The sequence below is a fragment of the Paralichthys olivaceus genome, chromosome 21 (assembly GCF_024713975.1).
Source record: "Paralichthys olivaceus isolate ysfri-2021 chromosome 21, ASM2471397v2, whole genome shotgun sequence".
Classification (NCBI taxonomy): Eukaryota; Metazoa; Chordata; class Actinopteri; order Pleuronectiformes; family Paralichthyidae; genus Paralichthys; species Paralichthys olivaceus.
In genome coordinates, this window is record NC_091113.1 from 7,188,225 (window position 1) to 7,214,083 (window position 25,859).

The following is a 25,859-nucleotide window of genomic DNA, read 5'->3' on the forward strand; positions in this document are numbered from 1 at the left end:
TTCAGTCCAATCATGGGAGTGTGCCGCCACAGGCCAGCCAGTATTGACACTGTGTCAGGACTGAGAGGGGACGCCTTAATCAGCCAGGACACACTCAACATTGATTTGACAAGCTGCCGTAATGACCCCCTTGTTTTGGTAAAGGATGACTGTTTATCCGGGCTGGCATTGATGCACTTGGAGTGCAGCATTGTCATGGAAACTATTATCAGCCGCCAAGTCTGTGCAGCTGGACAAGGGCTGTCTTTAAACATACATTAACAAAGAACATTTCACTTCTTCACAACAAACTGTCAGAAGAGTAATTCAGCTAATTTTATAGAATCTATACAGTTTATATCTTGTAAGCTCCGCCAAGGAGGTTGTGTTTGTTTGTCATTTAGCAGGATTGTGTAAAAAAACTGCTGGATAGATTATCAGGAAACTTGGTGGGAGGATGGGATAAGGGTCAGGAGAGAACTCAATACATTTTGGTTTGGATCAATTTTTTTCAGTCTTTAAAAATTCGAGAAAGGTTTTTTTTTTGTATTTCTTTTATTTCTTGAAGAATAATTCATTGATCTTAATGAAAAAAAAAATCCAGGCACTAGTACTAACTTTCTTATTTTTCCCATTTAACAGACAAGAAAAGGCTCTTAAAAACAAGAAAAGGAAATAAAATGTCAAAAAATATAATAAATAAATAAAATGAGCCTAATCATCTGCCGTGAATGATCACATAAATAATCAGAACCAGTTTTAAAATATGAGCAACAAGCTCTAATATCTTACTAAGCTAATGAAGGATAGAAATTTAGCTTGAAACAAGTTCAACATTTTTTTCACCTTGATTTGAGATATTTAGTTCAGGTTTTGTTTCCCTTTGGTTGAGAATCAAGATTCAGTATCAAGTTGCACTATTATTGGATTTCATATCATGTTTTGTTTTTTTCTCTGAACACCAGTTTAATACTAAGCTAGAAAATCATTGGTTTTATTAAACTCAGACAATGAGCTAAATAACTGTTGTACTGACAATTTAATCTTATTCTCAAAAAAAAAAAAAAATGAATACAGAGCTTTTCTTGGATGTGCTGTAGTTTGAGTTATTTTTGTGTGGTAGCTACATGTGTTTGTTTATTAAGAAGACGGGACACAAGGGGCTGACAGGAGGATCAGGGAAATCAGTGGCGTCTCTGTGAGGTGTTAGACTCTAAATATTATTGGCACGCTGACGGCCTCCCACAGCGCCATGGTGTGTAAAATCGTTAACAAGCATCATGATGGGCCCTCTCCGTCCCCAAGGTGAGAAGGTGGAGAGTGTTTTTATCAGCCTTTGTCCTGAGGGTGTGACGAGGTGTCCCCGTGTCACATGACCAGTCTGGTTACCAGAGAGATCTTTCTGTCGTCACCACAGAGGAAGACATCACATGTCGCTCTTTCATAGACACGTGTCAGGGAGGTGAGAAAATACAACTCGACACGCTGTAGAACACGATACATCAGCTTTTAATTTGTGAAAATACAAAATGAAATCATGTACAATTTATGTACAAGCCTATTTGTACAAGACAATAAACTGTATTCTTTATCAGGTATTTTGACATAGTCAGAAATATCAACTTAGCACTGTCATTGTGTCCACAAGTCAATGTGCTAAAAAAAAAAGAATAATCACAAAAGAATACAAACTAGACTGTAATGCCAAACATCCCCCCACCTCCCACAGGTACTGGCAAACAAGAAAATCTGTCAAACAACAAAAACACTAGAAAGAAATACTTTACATTAAGCTTTATAGATTTAAAGAGTACATAAAAATCATGGCTCTGCTATTGATGATGGATCATTTAAAAATAGTTTTAAGACTTTTTAAAATATTTTTTTTTTATATATATATTTTTTATCTCCAGGGAATAACAGCATTTATGTTAAGAAATTCAAAGACTGTGTTTTGGTAGAATGGTCTGTGATAGGAAGCAAATAGGAAACGTTTAATTCTCATTCCCACAGCAAAAACAGTACATTTTGCTTGAATCCAGCTAAACTACAAGCCTCTTTTCGCAGCAGTGGGTCTTCAGGAATCCTCCAATGGCCTCAGCACTGCCTGGCACATTACCGACACTGAGGCGCCTGTGGTGTGGACGCTCTCTGTGCCAGTAAAAATGTCTCAACCTCTCATTTTTTTACTTTCAACACCAGTCCTTGCATAAACGGTGACACATCATAGGTTAAGGATGTAATGGATTGCTTGAGTTTTATTTATCTATTTATGAATTTAATTTGAACTTCACCTTAATTGATTCTTGCGTAAAGTGACAACAGTGCCAATATAGCTATGGTCTGTTATTCAAACAAGACATGAAACAAATGATCAGACGTGTATTTACTGTTGTTTTATGGAAATATATCAGATATGTAATCGATCACCAAACCAACAGAATCAGAACAAAAAACATAGAAATAGCCAAAACCCCTTTTTTTAATGATAGAGCTGTTTTTTTTTATGTATCTACAAAAAGCATGGACTTGTCTGATTGTGGCATTAAGATTGGTCATGGAGTACATACAAGCACTTAATGGCCTCCAAGACAATCCTGTGTCAGGCAGTGCTTACGGCCAAAGGAGGAATTGAAGATGCCCACTTCATGCGATATGTGGCTTTCACAGTCAGCGCACCTAAAGACTCATAATATGGCGCCATGCTATATCATAGTATTTGGCTTTGCTGTGTGTGGTGTCTTAAGTAAAGGAAAAACACTATTTTTGTATTAAAACTATGTACGATTTATGTTGTATTTAACAAAACAGCTCTATCATATTTGGCTATTAACAAAAAATAAATAAAAATAAAAACCTATTCCCAAACCTTGGTGCAACCTAAAATCTGTCCTCTGTGAGATTTCTGTGATTTTGGACATTGCAACCAAACAGTGACATGAAAACATTTATAACAAATGACTCAAAAAAAAGAAAAGGCAAAGATAAGACAAATATAAATGGATAGAGATAAGGCTGAAGCCAAATGCCATTTACACATGGACACTGGCCGATCGTAACCGTCACAAATGTTGTGAATTAGCTCCAAATGGCGAAGACTCAGTCACTGACTCCGCCATCGTGGTGGGGATGCAGCTGGATGTAAAATACTCATTTAAACATACTGTACAGAACAAACTCTGCAACACCGGGTGAAGTACGTGGAGTCTTGGTAGTTGTTATTCATGGACAGCTACAAAGGCAACTTTAACAAAAGCAAAGACTTTGATCCAATAATTATAATAGTCACCTCTTGTAGTAGTTGTAGCCATTTTTTTACAGCCGATCTCTTCGAGTGACCCTCATTCCCCAAGATGGAACAAAAAAAAAGTCATGGAGTCTGGTCACGACTGTCAGCTGCACAAACTAATAGTTGAGGGGTCGTGATGCTTCTCTATGTTTGTCTGTATCTACATTTCATGTTTGACTGTTTGTACAATAATAATAATAATAATAATAATAATTGCTGCAGAGGTGAATGAAAAAAGTTGGATTGCTCGTGTCATCTAATGTCAACTGATGCTTCATGTTTGCAGGTAAGAGGAGATCCTGAATCCAAGTCTGACACCTACATGCATCCAGGTGTCAGCGCGGGTCCCGAGCTCAGCACTCGTCCTCCGCTTCTCTGATGGGTGGGATCAAGCTGCTTGTGGATTTATACTGACTGACTTGGTTGACGGTGAGCGTATTCACAGGCTTGATCTGTATGGTCCTCAGGTGGGTATTCTCCGGCTCATCTGTGAACCGTCTCTTTTCTGAGAAAGAGCCAGAATCATTGAGACAAAGAGGAGGGACATCAGACTATTATTGCAACATGGACGTCAAATACATCTGCAGCGTCACCAGTTTGTTTAAGTGCACGTGGAACATTGTACATTTTAAAGGAAATAGTTTGAATCTGATTGAAGAAATTCTGACATGATATGAAAAAGAAGTTTTGGTGGCAGGTAAGTATCACTGAACATCTCACTGTCCCAGTTTCACCTCTGTTTTTCAAATATGCCATACTGCCATTGAAGCATGCTGTGTTGTTGGGTCATGCAGGTTTTCATACTTCACTTTACTAAATTAGAAGTTAATGCTTTTAATTTCACAATTCATTCATTAGGTGTTTTTCTGTCTCTTTGAGGGGCTTCAGGCTTTTGGCTTGATGCAACTTTCTTTTCTTACAGAAGGAAATAATTCTGGCGTGGTATATCGCCAGTGATTCATCCGCTTGGCAATATCCATGGTCATGCATTTTCATCAACATGACTTGAGGCTGTACATTAACACATATACCCGTAGCTACACGTTGCCAATAATAAAACATCAAACATGATTTGATACAGAATAAAGTGAAGTAGCATCAAACCATTCACTTGCAATCACAGTCAAAACCCACAGTGAGATGTACTGCATAGGTCAGAACCATGCGCTCCCGATGCAGTCACTTGGAAACACCGAACTACTTGGCTTTCATTCAGAGGGCAAAATGTCAGCGAGGACACGACTCTGTTCAATGCATTATTTAACATCATGCGTAATCATTCACGTCCATACCTTGGCCCACTCTATTCATCCTTGTTGCACTTTGGAAAAAGAAAGTAGTACACTAAATGTAAGCTAGATGGGAAATACTTACATGACCATTAATGACAGAAAGTGGAAAACAGATGCGCTGATTACATGTGGATGGAGAGTAGGTTAAACAGCGGGGGGGTGACCAAACAACTCAAAAAAAATTTAAGAAAACAGAGCATGATCATGTCAGAAAAATTTTAAGCGCTATCGCTATGCCTCGAGCCACTGTAGCATGTGTCAAGCAGCCATATTGAATCCATGCCTACAGCCAAAACAATCAGGGGATGATGTTGTCCATGTTTCTGATGTAATACAGAACCCTAATTAGCAGCATGGAGCTAACACACTAAATGTGTTACATAATGTTAAAGGGATCAGTGACTCCATGTCAAACATATTGTCAATGCATTTTTATAAAAACGTGCAGTGTGGGTTAGTTTGAGCAGCTGAACTTGTTTTATTTTAGTACATATTACTAACCATAACAAGCTTGTCGTGTTCATTCAGCAGCTGTGAAAATGCAGCACGTGCTCATTTGTGTTTTTGAATGAACAAAGAATATTTGAGGGTAAATATTTTCTCAGAGAAACAATCGTATATTATATTAGAAGGTACTTGGAGAATTCATACCTCTGCCAGTCCAGAAAAATCCTTTTAACGGGCTAATAATAGAGAATATTTATAATTGAAGTACACACAATGATGGACAGAAATGGTCATTAACACTGTTACTAACACCTTTTGTACGATATTACAATTAGGGTAATTTAAATTCATCATGTAGTTGTATTGCCAACCATAGTTAACATGTCTTGCTCCTTGGGGCTCGACTTTCTGGAGTTGTCCATCTTAAAATGTGAGTTTAGGAACTACTGGCTGAGCGCTGCTGTGTTGGAGTTGTCCTCGAAAATTAGACGGTTGCCTTTATAGAACTGCATTCTGCAAAGACGAGGGCTCAGATTGTTCTTAGTGGATCTGTACCTCTGCGAAAAACAACAGTTTGGGTCCTACAAAGGGAGCCACGTCTTTTTGCCTGGGGACATAGAAGGTGTTATTAGCTGGAAATGCCTGCCTAAAACCCTCTGTGCTGGACTTTTTATAACAAAACATGTCAAAGCATCAGGGTTTTAGTAATTGTAGGTGGGAGACTGCTAGACAGGTCTGCTAAATGCACTTGCAAAGTGATGGTGAACCGGGAATATCTGTCTGAAGTTTCTTTCAACAGTGTCTAAGCAGACGAAAGATTACTATATTATCAGAGCCCACTGTCGTGCACCAGTAGTGATGAAAGTCAACGTGTTGAAGGAGGCGTTTTAGGCTCAGTTGTCTCAGGAGATTCCTGATTCAAAAAATAAGCTCAACAGGGTTGAAAGTTCTACGGTTCCAGGAACACAAATACTGGTGTGAGAGGAATTTGGTGATACAATGACGAGGCTCTGAGAGAGCTGTGAATATTTTCAGCAGTGAGTCAAAGGTGATCTGCTTTAAGCTAAACTGAATTTTTTTTTTGTTGTTCTCATGAAAAGAATCTATAGGTGCCACTGAGAAGTGTCGTCCGTCCAGTGACTTGTGGACTGAATCTCCGCCTTTATGCAGATGATGTTGTTCTGTTTGTTTTACTGACCGAGATCTTCAGCTCACACTGGAGCAGTTTGTAGCAGAATGTAAAATCATTTACAGCCACTTAGTATCAGTATTTGAGGATCTAATCAAAATGTAATCACGTAATTTGCGAAATAAGAATAACCATGTCCTTAGGTAGTCATACATTCACTACAGTCTCCTAAAAAAGAGGTAAATATATATAAAATAACATTGAGATGTGACATTCACATGTGAACACAATGTAATTTTGGTGGCTTTATTTATGACTGCAATATATTCTGCTTGCAAATATCTTGATATAGCATTTAAGAGAAAGTAGAGCATTCAAAAGTTCAAAAGGCATAAAGAGCACATGATGTCCAGTCGTTCATAGACACAAACATTTTTTTCTTAAGACATGTTAAGTAAAGTACAGTTCAAGTGCAATTAAGGTTCAAACGGCACAAACATGTTTCAACAAAGCAAAACTACGTTTACAGCAATGCTTTAAAGTGGAGAGACCCCACAACTATTATAACAGAGGTGAGAGTACAAGTAAGTACAAGTAAAGGGTTTGACATATTTGTCAGTTCCAATAGTGTTCTATAGTGTTGGTCCATATAAATATACTTTATTTTGGGTATCTTAGACTAGAAGAGTTTCCTTCTCTTGTTAGAGCTGGTCCCGTGCTCAGGTTAAAGCACTGCAGTGAAGTCAGGAATGAAAATTTAATTGGAAATAATGCAAATAAAGACAGTGGACTAGGTGAATGTGAATATCCATAAATATTAATTTAAAGTAAAACCAGGATTGTAAACCTTTTCTCAAAGTGTTGATCCTGACATTTTGTCTTAAACAGAAGAGACATTTTTGGTGGGTTTAAAACATTTTCCCATATTGAAAATGGTGATGATAAAGAAGAATTCTGTTACCTCTGTTATGGAATTATTCACAACCCCCGATAAAAGTTTACTGTAAAAATGTACAAGAATGGAAAATTCACAACCACAGTAAAAACAGATAGACGGAAACTAAGAAGAAAAGCCTCAGTGCGTAGGAAAGACTAAAATCCCTTTGCTTACCTTATGACTAGAAACGGTCCTGCCCAAGGGACAGCTGTTCTGTACTGTACGGTGTCATTAAATGCAAACTAAGACATAAAAGAAACACACAGACAAACATACACACATTGGCTGGACCTTGCAAAAGGGTGCACAGGACAACACGGTTGACAGGCACTGGTCACGGAGTCAGAGAGTCAGAGAGCTTTAGAGGGGCACATACTTTTGTTTGTCCCGTTGGTCCCTGCTTTTGGCGCGGTTGGTGCGGTTGATGGTAGGGATCGAGTGGACGGAGGAGCTCTTTTTGCTGGAGGAATGGGATGAATGGGACGAGTGGGAGAGGTTGGTTCGAGACTGGCCGGCGTTGTGGTCAAACTGCATCAGGCAGAATATCAGGTCTGAGGACACCAGCTCAAACGCATATGGTGGATTGGTAATGACATACCTAGAGGAGAGAGGGAGCAGATGGGAGGCCAGCTCTAAATATAGTGGAGGTAGAAGTGATTTTTTATGACAAAGCCTATTTTTTCATGGGTCCCAGTTCTGAGTGAGGACACAGCAGGTCCGTTATACTCACCGTTTGGTGCATTGGCTGTTTAGGTTTAAATGTGCGTCTCGTAACCGATAGATGCCAAAACACAGCATGTTGTATGTTTTCAGGGCTTTACAAAACAGGTCGCCATAACAACCTCCATCCTGCAAGACAAGAACAAAAACCCAGTGTAGTTCACAATCTGTATTTCAACAAAAGTCCCACTTAATACTGATTTACATGGACATTAAAAATCCTCCTACATGTTTTACTTTGTGGATGGTTTTCTTTTCTTCTGTGAACACTGTTGCTACCCACAAAAAGCTCTTACTTTGTTTGATCTGACAGTGGAGCGTTCTCCCACAAACATTGTGGTTTGTCTAGATACAAGAAAACAGCAATCTTGAGTCTGGCTTTTTTAGTGCTTCTCTTTCAGTTTAAATTTGTTTTTAAGTTTTCCTTGATTCTGTATCCGTCATCTGAACCATCCTTCTGTTCAATTAGCAATTAATCTCATCCAGGGCCGTTGGCTACGATCCCACGGACCTTAGATTTCTTAATAGTATGTGCAGCTACTTGGTGATGGTTTTATCCATTTACCTTGACCATACTTGACAAAAATGTTCTCCCTCATCTCCCTAAACAACTATTTTCCTTTCCTTCTCTTGTCTAGGTCCAGTGTGGTAAATACAATGATACCTGACACCATACGAAGAGTTTTCTCCATTCAAATAGACTAAAAGACTGAATATTAGATTGAAGATAACTTAGTCTAACAGACAGACAATAATCTGGTAGAATTGAATTTTGATTATCCATTATTTTGTTATTATGCATTGAATCTACTCGTGCTGATGCATGGATTGTAATAAAGCTCTTCATTTTAGATATTCTCCTATTTCACCTATTTTCTGACGTGAAATCCCTTCTTCTTGAACTCGGATTCACAGCTGCCCCCGTTTCTCTGAATCCCTTCTCTAAAGTCATCTCCCACAATGCAAGCCGACAAAGATGTGCTTAGCCCCTGGGTGACAAGAACAGTCACTTACCCCCAGGTCAGCAAAGGGCCCGTCGTACAAGGCCAGCTGTGCCACGCGACACCTGTCCCTGTTCGCCAGGGTCTGTGGCGTGCTGTAGCCACCACGTAGCGCATTCTCCTCTGCCAGCAGCCCCTCCAGCTCCGGGGTTGCCCCGCCTGTTACCAGCGTCCGGATCAAGGTGAGGATATTATCATTGAAGTATGTCTGAAAGGATGAAGGTAGAGGGGATGTGAATCCTTAAGCAACCGCCACAAAAGTCACAACTGAACCACCTCAAAGTGCCGGCCAGGACAAATGGTGCTATCTAACTCTTCTCTGTCATGTCACATTGCTCTGTACACCCAGTGAAAAGACAGGAGAATCCAATTACTGCAGGTTACTCTCAATCTCATCACAGAGAGACACAGAAAGTCCATGAACACATTTGTGCTGTCCAGGCATTTTTATATCCAGCTTTACAGCATGTTAAGCTACTTTTCTCAGTGTAGTTAGTTTTTTAATTGCTTTGTTAATTCTAACAAGGGCACATGTCTGCTCTTTCCTTTGCTCCGCAGTCTCCCGCCTCCCCCTGCTTGTACGGCACAGTGACATCTCCCTTGGCTGCTGACAGCACTATTGACTAAGATGATGGATGAGGGCTGTCCATTAGGTAGCATTACCTTTGTCTACACTGGAGCACACTTGAAGGCAGCTTTGTTCGAACCTCACTCAAACTGAAAGGCAGACAAATGAAGCCATCATACCTAGAACAAGTTCCAGTCCTGTCACCTTTTGTTTTAATGGGAGCAGAGTGCACCTTCACTTTTTTTCTTTTTGTGGGAAGGGGAGGGGCAGACTGCTTCCTGGCCTGATATCATAACACAAGATTTCTGTGCATATTTCAGATCTCTGACAGATATGATATGTCACAGCACAAAACCTCTATCATAATCTCTTCCTCGCGACACATTTGTCTGTGAGATGCATTGATTCTGACTTACAGCGCTCATCAAGGAATCCAGCACACTGACTGCAAACGCTGTCCCACAGGCAAATGGCTGAGTGAGGTATAACTCCGTGTCTGGGTCGTCGTCATCATCTTGGTCCAGGAACTGAACATTTGAGTCATTCACTATGTGTAAAAATAAAATGAGGTCATTATTTAAATTCTGCTTGTTCGTTTTCTCCAAAATAAAACCATGTCTCGTGGGTTTGATTGGAGAAGCATGGATTGTGTGCTTAAGCATAAATCAGGCAAATACTTGAGTTGATGTGGAGAGAAAAGACACCAGAGTACAGTGGTTGTGCACAACAGTCAGAAGCTGCAGATATGGACTGTATTACAAATCTGTTTTTGACCAATTCTCCTTTTTTTTTGTTCTGAATTTGGGGAAGATTGCATTTTCTTTTCAATCAAGTGAAATAAAACAGTCTGATCATCTTGTTTGAGCTTGTGGCACACACGCCACAGCTACATTCCATATCCAGGAGATTCATGCACAATCATAACACCATGCATATTGTGAAAGCCCCGGGCCTCGATTCAAAGTCAATATCAGAAACACCAATAAACCAGTGTTTGTCTTGCAAATCCAAGACAGCACTTCCAATTACTTGAACTTGCATGTCGAAACAAATGAAAGCATCTTATTGCCCAAGAACATTCTTTGAAGATGTCTTTGAGCACAAAAAAACAGATGTAGTAGCTGGAAAAAAGTAATGTTGTAAAATTTAGTTTTGAGAAGCACTACTTCTGTGAGGACAGAAATAAATGTCAGTCATGTCGACAGGGCTGAGATGAAAGAAGGGCCGGAGAATGTGATCCGACAGAAGATGCTATGAAAACTGCCACAAGGACTTCAGAGGGATCAAAGGCCTTGTAATTCTTGGAAAAATAAAAGGGAACAATTTTGCTTTGAGATAAGGGGCCAAAACAAGACAGGCAATTTCAACCAGAACCAAGGGTAAAATGTGCTCAAAGTGATGCTATGGGGATGGACTGAGCCTCTTGTGCAGTGAGAGAAATCAAAAGAAAAAGCTGATATGGAGGCAGCGGCAGTTACAACACTGCAGCACAGGACAGAGGCACTTCTTACCCAGCTCAGTTATCATTTGTATGTTGGTCCCACTGCTTTTATCCTGACTGAATGAAATCACTGGCACTTTTTTGCCTGGTTTTGCTAATGGTGCTAGACAAGTGTTGAGGAGAAACAGTTACTGGAGTAAAACAAAACCAACAAAATCTCAACTTTTAGTGTTAATCATGCGTTGACAGCCTGTAATTGCAGAAATTGTGTTTTTGCATCTATTTACAACTTTTTAACTACAAAAAACAAGTAAGCATATCAATCATGTGACACAGCTGAACAGCATCGATCGTACCTAGTTCTGTTATGATGGGAATATTTGCTCCTGTGGTGACAGACGTCTGCCTCACTAATCCATGGACGGGGCTGTTTTCAGGAGACGATCTATCCATCCCCGGTGGTGTGAAGCCTAAAAGGACACACACGCATGACACAAAGCACATCTGTTAATGCAATATTCAATACTTCATCAGGAGTTACAAACAGGCATATCAGCAGAACTAATACACTGGGGCTATTTCATCCATTCCCGGCCACTAGTAAGGCATTAAGTTGCTGAGTGCGATGTTACCGCACTCTTGACAAGGGCCAATATTAGTCTATATATAATAGATGTGACATACTGCTCATTTTGTTTCCCTCAGACTGTGTGTGCACGGAGACGGAAACCTTTTACACAAACACGCACACACAGAGAAACGCATGTACAGCGCGGAGCCATGAAATAGAAAAGAACTGACGCAAGATTGAATTCAGATTGACTTGACATTCCTTGCTTTCCTCAGACTGACAAGTAAGCACATTAAATCAATGATGCTGTATGTATTATACATGGGCCCTGTTTTGACATCCATCACTTACTGCTGACTCAGGCAAATGCGAGGTCATACATGTATTAGAGGAATAATGAAATTGGCAGGGAATTTTTTTCCCTCTCCTCAGGTCAAAAGGTTTCTAAAAGCATTTCTCTCAATGACCATTATTGAAGGGCCATCTCACCCTGACTGATTGCGTCGCTCACTGGTTTGAAAGCTGTAATGTGCAATATTCATAAATTATACACAGTTATTTTAGCAGTCCCACATCTTGCAAAATAAAACGTGTGAGCCAGGTGAGGCTGTTGTGCCGACGCGGCGGTTGTTGCCACCAATTACGTTTTTGAAGAAAGCAGTTGTTATAGTAACCTGAGGAATAGTCACTTGGGTTTACTGTCAAATGCAGAGACATGGGGTCAGCGAGGCAGCACCCAGTGAGGGATATTCTCTGTGCCAGCGCCCTGTCCCTCATAGGCAGTGCAGTGAACTATGATAGGGCACTCCTTACCTTGGGAATTAGCCTGCAAGACCCCGATGCTGTCGTCAAACAGCATGGATTTGATGTTGAGTGATGCCAAGATGCATTCTTTGTCCTGCAGTGATGCATCGTCAATATTGTTCTGATTGGCTGACAGGATGACACACATGTCACAGAGGTTGATGTTGACAGCCCTCAGATCTGCCCGACTCAACGGTGTGCCCTTTGAGAGGAGGAGGAGAGAGTTTGTTATCTCAGCGATGGTAATGAAGACGTAGGTAAACGTAAATCTTACATTTCAGCGTTCTCATCCTTGAGACTTATTTCAACCTGCTCCCCGATAAACTATTATAACATGCAGCAGATTTCATTTGTCAGAAATGTCCTTGAGGACGGTAGGCTGATACCTGAACCTTGAGCTGAACAAAAATCAGACAGAGGTGTTTGTGTGGGGTGTTTTTGCAAAAAAAAAAATCACAAAACTTAACTGATAAGCTGCTTCCTGTCTATTCTCCACTTATTGTATTGATTAGGTTATTCTAGGTAAAGATCATGTTGTTGTTTTTTAACATTGTAAAGTTGTCCTGTTTAGTGCTTCAAGTCACTTTGACCTAGGGAAGAAACCCCTTTAAATATCATCCCACAGTTAGAGTTTTATATGAAGTAATTTAAGAAACATGATCATTCGTTTTGGCAAATCTGTTGCAGTTCTACAGATAAATGTTTCAAATGTGCGATTTGCTTCACTCACGGGCAGAATGGAAAGTTTGGGGAAGTTGTGAAGGGTCTCCCACTCGCGCTTCAGATACTCGAGGGAGCCGACAAACACAATGTGCTTCAGCTCGTGGTAGTGAAAGTTGCTCGCTCTCAGGGGCATGACAAAGTTTCTGAGACCGATCAAGGCTGATTTCACATCTCCAAAAATGCACACAACCACGTGACCACTCAGAACTGTCATGGCCGCCTCGCTCCGGGTCTGAGAGGGAAACAAAGAACAAGGGATAAAGAAGAGATGTTTATAACTGAAAACTGTCTTTTGACACAGATGTAAACATATTTTCTTCTCTTTTACCTACTGCTCACCCAGTTAAATATACAAAGCTGTTTATGACTATAAGAGTCATTTGAATAATGGAATGTGTATCAGTGCAAGACATGTTCTATGTGCAGGTCCTCCGTATAGCAAATGACAAGTCAAACACCTCATTAGAGTGTTTAAGTGCCCTGTCGACCTCTGATGGTGCTTTTTGACATGACACATCTGTCACCGGGCAGAAGAGTGTCAGGGAAAAAACGACGTGTGCCGCATAAAGGAGCAGAACCCACCAAGATGACCTTCTCGATGTCTTTGGACTGGCACCAGTGAAACATCCCCGTCGAGTCGTATTTCTTTATGTTCTCGTCCATGCTCTCAATCTGCTCGTTCCCAGGGACGACAAGTGGGTCATGTCTAATCAAACAAAAGACAAGAGGGAGGCAATGAAAGAATGTCATCAAGACGCTGGATTAAAATGAACTCGCTTGGGGGATTTGACTAATGAAGCCAAAATAGAAAAAGATAACCCTGCAACTGTTTGCTGGCAGAATTACAAGAGGTGATTTGTCAGAAAACTCTAGATAACAAGTGATGACAAATGAGTGAGAAGATTCAACACAATGAATTCAGATGAATACTAATGAATAAATCAAAAAATAATATTTTAAACTTTTGAAATGTCAAAAACATTAATTGATACACCATCAAATTTCAGGAATCTTAAAAGAAATGAGTCATATTAAAAAAAAAGGAGCCTTTTTCCCCTTCTCCTCTCCGTTCTCCTGTCAGAGGCCATCTGCACAAATGCCAACAACGCTGCCATGTCATCAAGCAGAGCGACATCAGCGGCGGCAGCCAGGCGGAAGAAGATGGCAGCAACACACTGCGCTGACTGGCATGAGCACGGAGATGCAATTACGCCCCCTTACTGCATACAGCTTCTGACTTAGTGTGCCGCGCCGTAAAAGCTTTAACAGACCAGACTTTAAATATTTCAGCAATTTGCCCAATCATATTTGCTTTCCAAAGTGAAGGGTATTAATTTTTAAACGGAGCATCAGAACTACATCAACTAATTTCACTGAGCGGTGAGCGCCAACACTGACCACTAAAGTGGCCTCCGGGCATGAGTACCTGCGGTTGTATCAGGCTTGTTCAGGTCAGAGCCACACCGTAGTTTGAGTTCCAACTTCTTATGATACAACATTTGAATTTCAAACCCTAAAACATATTCATTATATTTAGTATAAATTTTGTATTTTATATCAAATATCTTCTTCCTTACAGAATGAATGCATCTTAAGTTCATATCTAACATCAGATGCTTGGTTTATTGTCTGAAATCAACATTTCTGATTAAAAGGGGATATTTTGACATGTGACAGCAGGAAAATCACAGGTCTAAATTATGAAGTGAATTAATGCTTTTCCAACTGTGACATTTACAAATATCTGCTGACAAAACACAATAAATCTTTATTTTATTGCTTTAAATTTACGAAGCTTTAGCCCCAAAAAATACGTCTGTGCTGTTTTACAGTGTTTAAGTCCTGTGGTTATAATGTAAACACTTCAATGCATTTTCCAGCATGCATTATGACAGAGGTGAAACATATGTTAAACACTTTAGTCTATCATACTGCTAACACACACATACTGCACAAAGACACACACGTTACTTTGCACACCTACAGGGAATTAGGGCTGGCCTATATAACTAAAGTCAATTAATTAGAACATGCGTATGATATATCATATAAAACATCATATTTCATATAAAATTAAATTACAATTTGCTTGGAATCATGAAATCGTGACACAAATTTTGCCCAAAAATTATTATCAGTCCCCATAAACATTGCAGATTAATTGCATCAACATCCATGAACTGTTCTCTGGGACATCAACTAAATTGCTGAATAACGACCTGTCCTGCAATGTTAAAGAAAGTAAAAAATAATTCTTGGATCCGCCCCTTGATCTGACCAGAATGTATTTTTTATGCTATACTGCATCCTTCCACCAAGTTTTGTAGAAATCTTTTAGTCATTTTTTGAGTAATCCAAACAAACAGATGAAAATAAAAAAAATGATCATACAATCACAACAGAATTCCAGTGGAAATCAATGCCTGATCATATTGTTTTTCTGACTGATGAATGTTTCTGAATTGTGTGAAACCCACACAGACAAAAGGGGAAACATAAAAAGTCAAAATCACAATAACCAGCCAATGCGGTCAAACACGACCAGCCACAGTGGTATCTACTGAGCCGCACGCTGCCCAACACAATTCCCCTCGCACTAAATCAACTTTGTCAGATTGAGATCACAGCTGAAGATGTTATCTCCTGAAAACACAGACAGCAGCCTTCTGTCTCTGTCTGAAACCTTTTAAATACTTCACGTCCTCTCCACATAAGAGGAGCATCTCTTTAATCCGTGTGAGTACTTTAAAAGAATGCTACCTTAAGTAGCACGTTAAGTATGCATGAAAGTGTCAGCTGAAACTACCATCCCTCAGGCTCCGAGAGACTGAAGCCAAAAAAGCCCGCCTTTGGGCTTATATACCCCTAGGCAAGACCTGGATGTACTTTCAAGGATAGACGTAGTTGGAGAGGAAAATGTATTTTCTGCCACTTTCAACCTCTCAGGCTCAAATTTGTCAAAGCAATTTTAATTCAAAGGGACACGGTGTGTGCAAATTGAACTCTGTGGTTGAAAGTATGTAAACATTATATTTTAGAAGTACAAAACTCGAGAACTCAAGTGTACGATGCAGAAGTGGGATTAAATATATCACCTCGTAAAAGTTCAACGCACTGAAACTCCAGGTCTCTTCTGCACATTGCTTCAGTAACAAATGTGTATAATCATGTAGTAGGATTGTTATATTACAACTGATGGCTGCATTTGTTCTTCTTTATGTGTTAACCAAGCAATGGACTGCCGACCTGTCCAGGGTGTGTCCCGACTCTCGCCCAGTGTCAGCTGGGATTGGCTCCAGCTCCAGGATCTATACCATGTAGCAAAAACTGTTTAATAACGGGGCGACCAGAGGGCGGAATGGTTTGGGTGCACAGCACATGGGCGCATTCACCATGAGCTGTATGACTAGTATGACTCCCCTCCTGTCTCTCCTTCACTGTACCATCAAATAAATAATGAGTCACTAAATGTCTTGTGACTTTAACAGTTTTCGTTTACAATGATATAAAAACCAAATAAAAAAACTCTCATTTGAAAAGATCCAACAAATGTTTGCAATTCCTGTTTAATGAATCAGGATGTTGATTAGTAGACGAATCTATTAATTCTATATCTTCAGTCTCTACTTGAATCTAAGACCGAACACATTTAGTTGTTTTACACCTCAGCTAAATATTTCATCAGAAGTCAAATGTTTCAGCACTCACTCAGTGGAGCCGCTGTCACTTCGGTTTGTCCTTGTGGAGATGACTGGTGAGGCAGCGCTCTGCCAGGATAGCTATCGCTCACTGTCAGCCATGACGGCCTGTCACTATCCTGCACTGCCAATTGCCTCAGCGGTGCTGCAGCAGACATGACGTGTGTGTCACAGTGTGGCCCGATGTGACCAAACGTGTTGTGACATCCCACAATTAGATGTGTCTTATGACCCATCAAGGAGCCTGTGGAAATGGTGTTAATTTCAGTGAAGTCGTCGTCGCTAAGTTCCAGACGTAGCGTGTTAGTTTGCTGATACGTGTGGAAACAGGAGACAGTTCGGCTTCCGCGGCTGAACACTTCCTCCTTTTGTGCGGTTTGTTTCATTACACGGAGCAGAGGCGAGGTGACTGTCATCTCAGTAAGCGCTCATCTAAACATTCTAAATGCTCAGCACCATAATGCCTCTGCTTTAGTCGCTAAATGACACGTATCAAGCGCGAAACATAAGGCTAGGTGTCTTCTGGAGGAGCGTAATGACAGCGGAGAGAGACATAAAGTAGACATGCAGAATATGTAGATTTTCTATTTCAGCATCACTGCACTGGCTCAGTGTAACACAAGCAGGCAAAGTCTGAAAATCCTTCCCCACATGTAAACTGACAAAGGCTTGATCTTCAAAACCCACAGCCAATCTGTTGATCATTACTTATTTACAAAGGCCTTGAGGCCGCAGGTCCTGTAAAAACACATTTGATATACTATACACCCAGATGTTTTTTTCTCTGCTTGTTGCAATGAAGTATCCCTTAGGCTACCGCAGCGAATCCCTCTCCGGCGTGTAGGCAGCAGACGCGCTGCTCGAAACAACACATCCACCTGTATGGTTCCGTGAATTAGCATGGCAAGTAGATGGATTGTTTTTTGTTGGGTTGATATTTAGCTGATGGCGATAGCTCTGGAGAAACTGGGTATTGAATCCCTAGAGTTTGGAAACGACCTGGAGCGATTCAACTTTGACACCATTTTGAACCAAATCAAACAAGAGCGAACGCCCACCTGAACAAACAGAGGCCATGGATCAAAAGGAAAATGGTAAATTATGCACATAAACGCTCCTTTTAGATATAATATGAAGTAATTTTAATAACTACTGCACATTGTTGATCTGTGGGGAATATAAAGTCAAATTTTAATTCAATTTCATCCATATGATTCCACTTTGTTGGCTTTGCATCACGTTCCAGGACTTCCCTGTTGCCTGCCGTCTTCACAACATGGCACGTAATGACAGTGACTCCTTCTATTATCATCCGTCTAATGGCCTCTGGTTGAATAACATTGTTATCTCCAGTCAAAATCAATAAGCGCGGGTTTAATTTTACAGGACAAGATAAAAGCAAGGTAGCATTTGAATTCACCTTTCATTGCAATGATACTTATCATCCGTGGCCTTACGTGCTGAAAAGCGCTCAGAGGGATCCAACAATAGATGAATAGCCTTGGGCTATCTCTCCTTTAGAGCTCCTCTGACTGCCTGGCTGTCATTAGTGCCAGGCCTGTTTAAGAGCTGCAGTCTGCGGGTGTCACATGAAACCTCGTGGCATGGAGCCCCTCTGCAAGTCTGACATGTTTTCCGAGAAAACAGGGGCACTGAAAATGTTTTGATAAGATGTTTTCCATTATATATATATAGTAAAGTTTAGAGCTTGATATTAATATTTGAGAGAGTAAAAAAATATGAAGATATGTCCACTAATATTTGATTTTTAATAAAAAAACAGTTAAGAAAAGGCTCCTCAAAAACTCACAAATCAATATTTCTGTATAAAGGAGGGATCAGGTCATTATGTGTGAGTGGTGCTGCTTCTAAGGACGAGCCCACAGAGAATTATCACCAGCGTCAGACTCTGCAGTTACCCACAACTACACGTAGCATTTTAGCATCTTTGAACTCATTAATTTGGTTTTATGACTCACAACTTTATTGTTCTACAACAGTACACTACCTGCACAGCAACTAATGCCACACAGTGACACATTTAGCAGCTATGTCGACTATATAAGACACTTTTTGTGAACGCATTCATCGTCACTGCTTTATAAGGTGATAACTGTAACTATATAAAAGTGAATGACTTGACTGTTCCACAAAAGTCAAATCCTTTTTCTACATGTGAAGATGGTTTCTTTCATTTCATGTAGTTCTTGTCCTACTGATGTACGTTCAAGCAAATTTTCCCGATAAGTTTGGTTTTAATCAGTTATTTGATGATGTAAAAATGGGGTGAAACGTCATCATTGACAGCTGCAACCGACTTGCGATTGGTGAAGCGATAGCATGTGTGGGACCTCAATACCATGACTTCACACCACGATCCCTACTGCACATTAACTGGCTCCAAATTACGTCAAAATCGCAAAATGGCAGCACCAGATTGAGTTTTACCGTTTTATTTTAGCCCCACTTTTGGACAATTTGGACAAGTTGAGCATATTTATGTTGCGATGGACTTTTTACAGGTAAATAACAAACTTGTCAATGATGTGTTGAACTAAATATGAACATGAATACACTGTGTATGAACAAATCATCCAACCAGACGCAGCAGACATGTCATCAGTGATATCCTACCTCATTATCTTTGGCGAGGAGTTCGGAGAGTTCCTCATGCCTCCATTTCGTTGCTTTTTTTTGGGCGACAGCGCCGACAGTTGGTCCTCTTCCGCTGCAACGAAAGGCATCGGTATGAGGGAGGGAATTACCAGAGGCAACGCACAATCCACATATCATAACAGCAAAAGAGCGACACAGCACGACGTGAGTTTAGTGAATTTAAAGAGACAACACGACACGAGTGGGAAGTGAGGTTGGGTGAACAAGATGGAGCGGACATGAGACTTCAACTCATGTGCAACGCAAAGTTTGCATGATGATAACAGGATACGTTAGCATCATTTGCATGGTTGTGTATGAGGATGCAACATGCAGTTGTGCCACCATCATGCCAGATCTTAATCTGCTAGAGAATTACTGTAATCTGCAATTTATATGATTCAGATAATTTAGTGCCTCAACTTTTAAATCCCTGGTTAGAACAACTTTCTTCAGAACTAGATTTAGATCGATTTCTCTATCGGCCATGCTAATCACCCACAATCTCATTTAATTTAAGTAATAACCTACAGATATCAAGCATCCAACATCATAAATAAGGCTCTTTTATACCGAAACTGAATCCAGTCTGGGTTCTTGGTCTTTCTTCATTTGAGGAGTGACGCCCTTGGCTCATATAATTAGTTTGGTCCTTGTGCCGGAGTGATTTATGAACAGCCGAGATGCCCCTCGGACATCGTCTTTATCACTACACAAAACGGCACCGAGCTCTTCAAAGGAAACGGATTACAAGTTTTACCCTGGAGTTAAGTAATCAGGCAAATATTTTCACAAGCTAATATCAGAGTCGAGGAAAAACAAATCTGCAGTCGTCAGCGGTAAAATCAACACAAGCAGCAGGAAAAGTGTTGTTCGCTAATAGCGTTTTAACAGCCATCATTTAAACTGTGAGTAGTTTGACACAGATCATGGAAAATACACTTGAGCTTCTTTAAATGATCATCAAGCTGTCAAGTGTTTTAAAAACTCAAGAAGCTTTCATTAGAGTAAATGAATCGTCTTAAAGATCGTGCTCCTCTGCAGATGAACGCAGGAGTTCGAGCACTGTTAACATGTGTGACAGTGACACCAGAATGAAACATGTTGAAGTACAGGGCGGGGGGGGAGCGGGGAGGGACGCTCCAACACGCTGGCCCTTCACATCTTCCTCGGCCTGTTCAATATTTAATGTTTCACAGCTGACAGCTGCACACACTGGGTCATTAGTAAGGAATGCTACACATGCAACCACTCCAGCCTGGCGAGCACATGCTTCGTTGTGCCGTTGTTCGAGCGCAGGCCTGCCAAACACGCCGAGGGGGGGTGGGGGGGTGGGGGTGGCGGAGCTAGCCCTTACGGTGCCTGTGACTGAGTGCGCCGTTATTGGAGTGACCGGGGTGGTATCTGTATTTCACCGGCAGGCTGCGTGCCCGCTGCAGCAGGCTGGCCTCCTCTGCCGCCCTCGGTCGCCGGCCCACCTGGCCTAGGTCCCTGCAGCCCGCGAAGCTCAGTCTCAGAGCGGGGGGTGCGGCAGGGGGCAGCAGGCTTCCCTTGCGGTTGTTAACCAGCGGGACCGACACGGCAGCGGCCCTGCTACGGGGCCCCCTACAGGCCTCATCTGAGTTGTTCAGTTTAGCTGACTTGTATTGGTAAGTTGATGACTGGATAAGGGGGCCATCTTTTACTGCTAAATGAAGAGGAGTCAAAATCAGCAGCTGCACATTTCAACTTAATGGGTTGTTTGTTTGTTTGTTTTTAAAGGCTTATTACACGACAACCACAAAGCCCTGGAGGTATTTAGCCATGTTGATAGCTTTGGTTTTAAAGTGTCAAGGTTTTAAAACAGTCGTCTGACATTCCTGCTTCCATCACAGTATAATGGAGGTGAATAACATTTAATTTGTGTTGCTCACAACTGTGAAACATTAGATTTTAAGTGTTCAGAGCTTGTTTGTAGAGCATCTACAGTAACTAGAGCATTATTTTTAAAAATACATTATTGTACGAAGCTCTGCAGCATCAACTGTAGGTGGAGGCATTTTAATTCTTCACGTTGAGCACAGGACAGGATCTGATGTGAAGTGACTTCAATAAGACCTGCAGTGTGTATGTTAATAAAACATCTTGTGACTCTTATCATAATTAAAGCACAATCACAGGTTTTGGGGGGTAATTCTTTCTGGCACAAGAATGCTAATAGCTGAATAATTAAAAAAGCTCATTTTTATTAAACACCACTTAACCACTTGCTATAGCCACCACTGAAATGTTGGATTTGACATTTACTTTGATATTTATAATAAGCATGAATTAATAAGTATGCTTTCAGGTGTTCCAGCGTTTGTTATGCCAAAAGAACAAGGAGGTGACAGTGTGCGTTAACAACCACGAGCTGCTGTGTGCAGTTTAAGCCTGATGAGGAAGAAATAAATTGTGTGTCCTCTTCATTATTTGAGATCTAAAAGCTCACGGTTGCAGTCATGTTATAATGGAGGCAAACCTGGTAAAGATTACATGATAAATTGATAGAAGGAGGCAGAAGAACATGGTCCCCTCACTCCAAAAAGAAAAATGGCTGGGAGCTAAAGCTGAAGAATAGAGATGATTATTTCAACAGTCAGCTGTCGAGCAGATTATCTCTCCTTCTCCAGACCTCCACTGTTCATCTGCCCCGTGTCAAACATGCACAGCAGTTCTGCAGGACAATACCAGTGTGGCATATTTGTTTTTATCACAAATCCTGACCCACGAGGTTCACACTCCTGAGCTGACAAAATACAACACTAACCCTTTACTCTTATTTGATGAATCATATTGTAAATATACACACTTGAATTGTTCGATTTCATTCATCCGCCCTCACAGTGAAGCGGTAGCACCATCTACTGCTGAGCTGTAACTGATAACCAACACAAACCACGCAGACACAACCTCCTGGTGCTTTGCATGTGAAATATAAGGATGGATGAAGACAGAGCGACGAACACAACAGCCAAACACAGCAGGTCAGAGATGGGTCGAGTGGCGACGGCTGCGGAGGCATAAGTGGAAGGGTTAGAAAACAAATGGCCAAACGAGAGAATGGAAATCAAAACTTACTTGATTTGATATATCCATTGTAGCTATTTTTAGCTGAGAAGAATGCAGAGACAGATGAGAGGTTACAGAGAAGATCAGGTCGCAATGAAAGCAAATTATAAAGGACAACTGGGGAACTGGAGGCTGAGGGATTTCTCTGTGAGGCACCTTAAAGAAGAACAACATGGACCAAAACAATGAGAAATAAAACAAGCGGCGGTTTGGAAAATTATTTTCAGTGACGTGGTCAAAACGTGTTTGTAGGTTGTCACCTACAAACCCATCGGAGGAGTTGAAGTTGGCACCGACTCTGAGTGCCGTAAATCAGTATGTTCAGATGTGTAGATTAAATCGGAGCTGAACGTTTGAATTTAACTTGCTTAAAATAACTTTAAAATGATCATTTCATTATATTTTCATAATTACAGATACGGATGATTAAATAATTTAATAATCAAACTAGTTACATAAACAGTAACTGATATTTTAACTGGCATTTTATAACTATATTTCAATGTGAGGCAGGTCAGCACACTTTGAGATATAGTCTTAAAAACGTTATTTAACCTTGATATCCTTGATAATGTGAGTTTATCCTGGATGTCTTGATTTCTTTTATAATCCACTGGCTGCTCACTGGGTAAACCTGCGTTAACATTCACTTACTTACAACATGTGACAAAACTGTGCATGTTCTCGTTTTTGAGTTTATAGCATCGTGTTTATTCTTGCCTCCTTTTTCCTAAAAGCTGTTTCCCATTCCTCAGCACTGTTTGACACAACCTGCACAGATGCATGGAACTTTCCTGTGAGTCACTTTTTTTTTTGGGAGCTATGAGTCGCACACATGCTCATTAGTACTTTATTTCAAACCCTTGCTCACAATAAAGGTCATGCATTGAGCTTAAGGCAGGACAGTGACAGCAATGTTCAAACAGGGACCTTGCTGGTCCTGGCATCTGTCGCCTGCAATCGGAGGGCGCGAACAGAGTCACAGGACTAACAGGCTAGCATCTGTCCCACAACGAGAGAGGAGGAGAGGGGCGGGGGCACTCGGCTGCCTGGTGGTTAGGAACTGTCAGGCTGAGTTTCATGACAACCGGTAGCACTCCAAAAATGAAAATGCAAACATAATTTCCATGTCAGGCCACATAAGGCCTCGCTCCATGCGTCTCCCGCACTGTGTCGACAGCAGCTCCAGAGCTCGGCTCCAGCTTAGCTGGCCGGGGACGCTCACAGCACACAACCCTGGAAGACATGTCGAGGGGTGGAAACGCCCAGAGATGCTCGACTACACACAACATGGTCTTTGATCAAGAGCCATTCACTAAAACTGTGTGACAGACTACAATGTTTCCAGCAAATTGTATTAACGCCGTGCAGATGCAGACACATTCTTCATGCCTTCTGCAACATATGAGAGCAACTTAACACGGCCTCCGGCTTTAAAGGGCAATCACACTTGAATTAAGAATGAATCTCAATTCAGCACAATTCAGTCAGTTCCAATATGATCCAGCACTTTTCTGTTGTCCTCTATTCCTCTAATTTCATCCAGATCTGCTCTATTCTTGAATTCTGTAAATCTTGTACAATTCAAACAATATCATAAGACTAGAGAACCCCGAGTTTTGCCTCTGGCGCTGATTGTGACACTGGTGTGTGAACTGAATACATGTTTTCTGTTTTTAGAGATTTTATATTCTGTAGTTGTTCAGGCGTTCAGAGAGATCCTCAGAAAATCCCCTCAGGTGCTCTTAAGATTTTTATTTTAATTAATTGATTGTCAGTGGCCTTTACACATACAAATATCTTAAATCCAATCGTGTTCACCCGTCTCTGGAGGGCACAGAAAGGAAACGTTTCTTTATCTTTATTACTCTCCAGTGACGTCAATATAACTTTTGTACAAACCAAATAATTTGAGCGTGCAACGTTTGAGTGTGCATGTCGAAATCGATCGCAGGGACGCACAGCTTTGCAATTCTTTGGCGCTTCAGCTTTAATAGCTGTAAATGTTGATTAAATCACTGGAGGGGGAAGCGGACGCCATTTTTCAGCGGAGATTTAGTTTTCACACTCTGCAAAATTGTTGTTGACCCAATTTGAGCTAAAGGTCAGTTTGAATTCACATTCTCTGACAAAACACCAGCGGAACAGTCCCCCAGCATGCTTCACCTCTGAGAGCAGCAGCACAGGACCAGGAGCACCAGCTGACTGACAACAGTGAAGCAACAACTACACCCATGACAGTGACGACAAAGCTGCCATAGAGCCAGAAAGCGCACAGAGCTGGAGACATGGTTAACACAGTGCATGTTGCACAACACTAAAGAGCACATGTCAATGGCGACAACTTACAGGCACGTAATGGGGTTGAGCAATCATTAACAGAGACAGTAGAGAGTGGGATGTCTTGTTGAGAGGAGTCCACGTTATTACGCACATTAATCAGCATGCACGAGCAGCCCCGCTCTGCTGAGCGCCCGCAATCAAAACAGCATGCCAGTCTTATTTTCTCGAGGGCGGGCATCTTGGCTACAGTCACAGGTTCAGACAAGAGGAGAGGGAGAGCAGGTTAACGTCGAGGGTCGTTCTGGAGAGAAGTGGACAAAGGCAAGACAGGGCACAGAGGACGGCTGCTGCTGCTGCTGGGATGCACAAGATTCACTTTGACTCGACGGCGTGCAAATGTCGGAATGTCAGATTAGGATTTGGGTCGTTTCTGGGACAAGCGTGGGAAATATCATGAGGTTGTGAGGTCATGTGGTTTTGGGGAGTAGAAATCAGAGGGTGGGATTGGATCGGGTGTGGGTCATAAATTCCCTCAACAGCAAAAGAAACAATAACTCATCAGATTTGTATTGACTTCACCCCTTCACCTGAACATGACCCTGAATGCTTATGTTTACTCCATAATTTGGTCGTGTGCTGTATTTGACACTATGACTCTTATCTACACTGGTTCCAGCGCACGATGACAGACATTTCTGAGTCAGTATCTCGTATAAAACAGTTCTCTGGGCTTCTAGATGAATCTCAAGAAAACAAAAATAAGTTGAAACACTCATGAGGCACTGTATGAAACCATAAATCTGACATCAAGAGTTAAGGATCCTACATGAATGCTATTTGTTCCAAAAAAAATCCTTGATCTCAGAAATGGGGCCTTTTTAGCTCCTCTAGCAAGGATGTTGTGTTAGTCGAAGGATTGCAGAGACACCTGGTGGTGATCTGGAGTATTACTACTCGGGCTGTCATGAATGAAACTCCTATAGTTACTGTCTTTTAACATTTTCTAAATAAGAAAAGAAATAGGTAATAAAGGTAATGTAAACTCAACTCTTTATCCTTTTGTCTCTTTTTGGTCTTTTCCCAAAATTGGTCACTTTAGTTTTTATCAAATTGGAAGCGATGTGCACGTGACAACCAGGGGACCAGGCAGCATCAACCGTTATACATGCAACATTTACAGTACACTCAGGCTGTGTTTTCAGAGGGGGAATCGATCTGCATTACTCACAATA

At 41.1% G+C, this 25,859-nt stretch overlaps 1 protein-coding gene across 25 annotated transcripts in view; it reads right to left on the bottom strand.

Moving 5' to 3' along the window:
• Positions 1-1,472: 1,472 nt before the first annotated feature.
• LOC109626875 (calcium-activated potassium channel subunit alpha-1a-like) overlaps positions 1,473-25,859 on the bottom strand; it is a 72,033-nt gene continuing 47,646 nt past the window's right edge. For 5 of the 25 annotated variants that reach the window (XM_069517809.1, XM_069517810.1, XM_069517828.1 and 2 more), the window contains 14 exons: positions 24,694-24,870; positions 22,354-22,386; positions 19,234-19,327; positions 13,484-13,607; positions 12,909-13,133; positions 12,188-12,380; positions 11,160-11,273; positions 10,874-10,966; positions 9,779-9,909; positions 8,808-9,002; positions 7,804-7,922; positions 7,450-7,671; positions 4,561-4,589; positions 1,473-3,773 (listed from right to left, as the gene is read on the bottom strand). In XM_069517809.1, the coding sequence (XP_069373910.1) occupies positions 3,622-3,773; positions 4,561-4,589; positions 7,450-7,671; positions 7,804-7,922; positions 8,808-9,002; positions 9,779-9,909; positions 10,874-10,966; positions 11,160-11,273; positions 12,188-12,380; positions 12,909-13,133; positions 13,484-13,607; positions 19,234-19,327; positions 22,354-22,386; positions 24,694-24,870 (1,901 nt within the window). In that variant the 3' untranslated portion in view covers positions 1,473-3,621. Of the gene's footprint in view, positions 3,774-4,560; positions 4,590-7,105; positions 7,316-7,449; positions 7,672-7,803; positions 7,923-8,807; positions 9,003-9,778; positions 9,910-10,873; positions 10,967-11,159; positions 11,274-12,187; positions 12,381-12,908; positions 13,134-13,483; positions 13,608-19,233; positions 19,328-22,353; positions 22,387-24,693; positions 24,871-25,859 lie in introns of those variants that run through there. The other 20 variants (XM_069517811.1, XM_069517812.1, XM_069517829.1 and 17 more) reach the window with 11 other exon arrangements.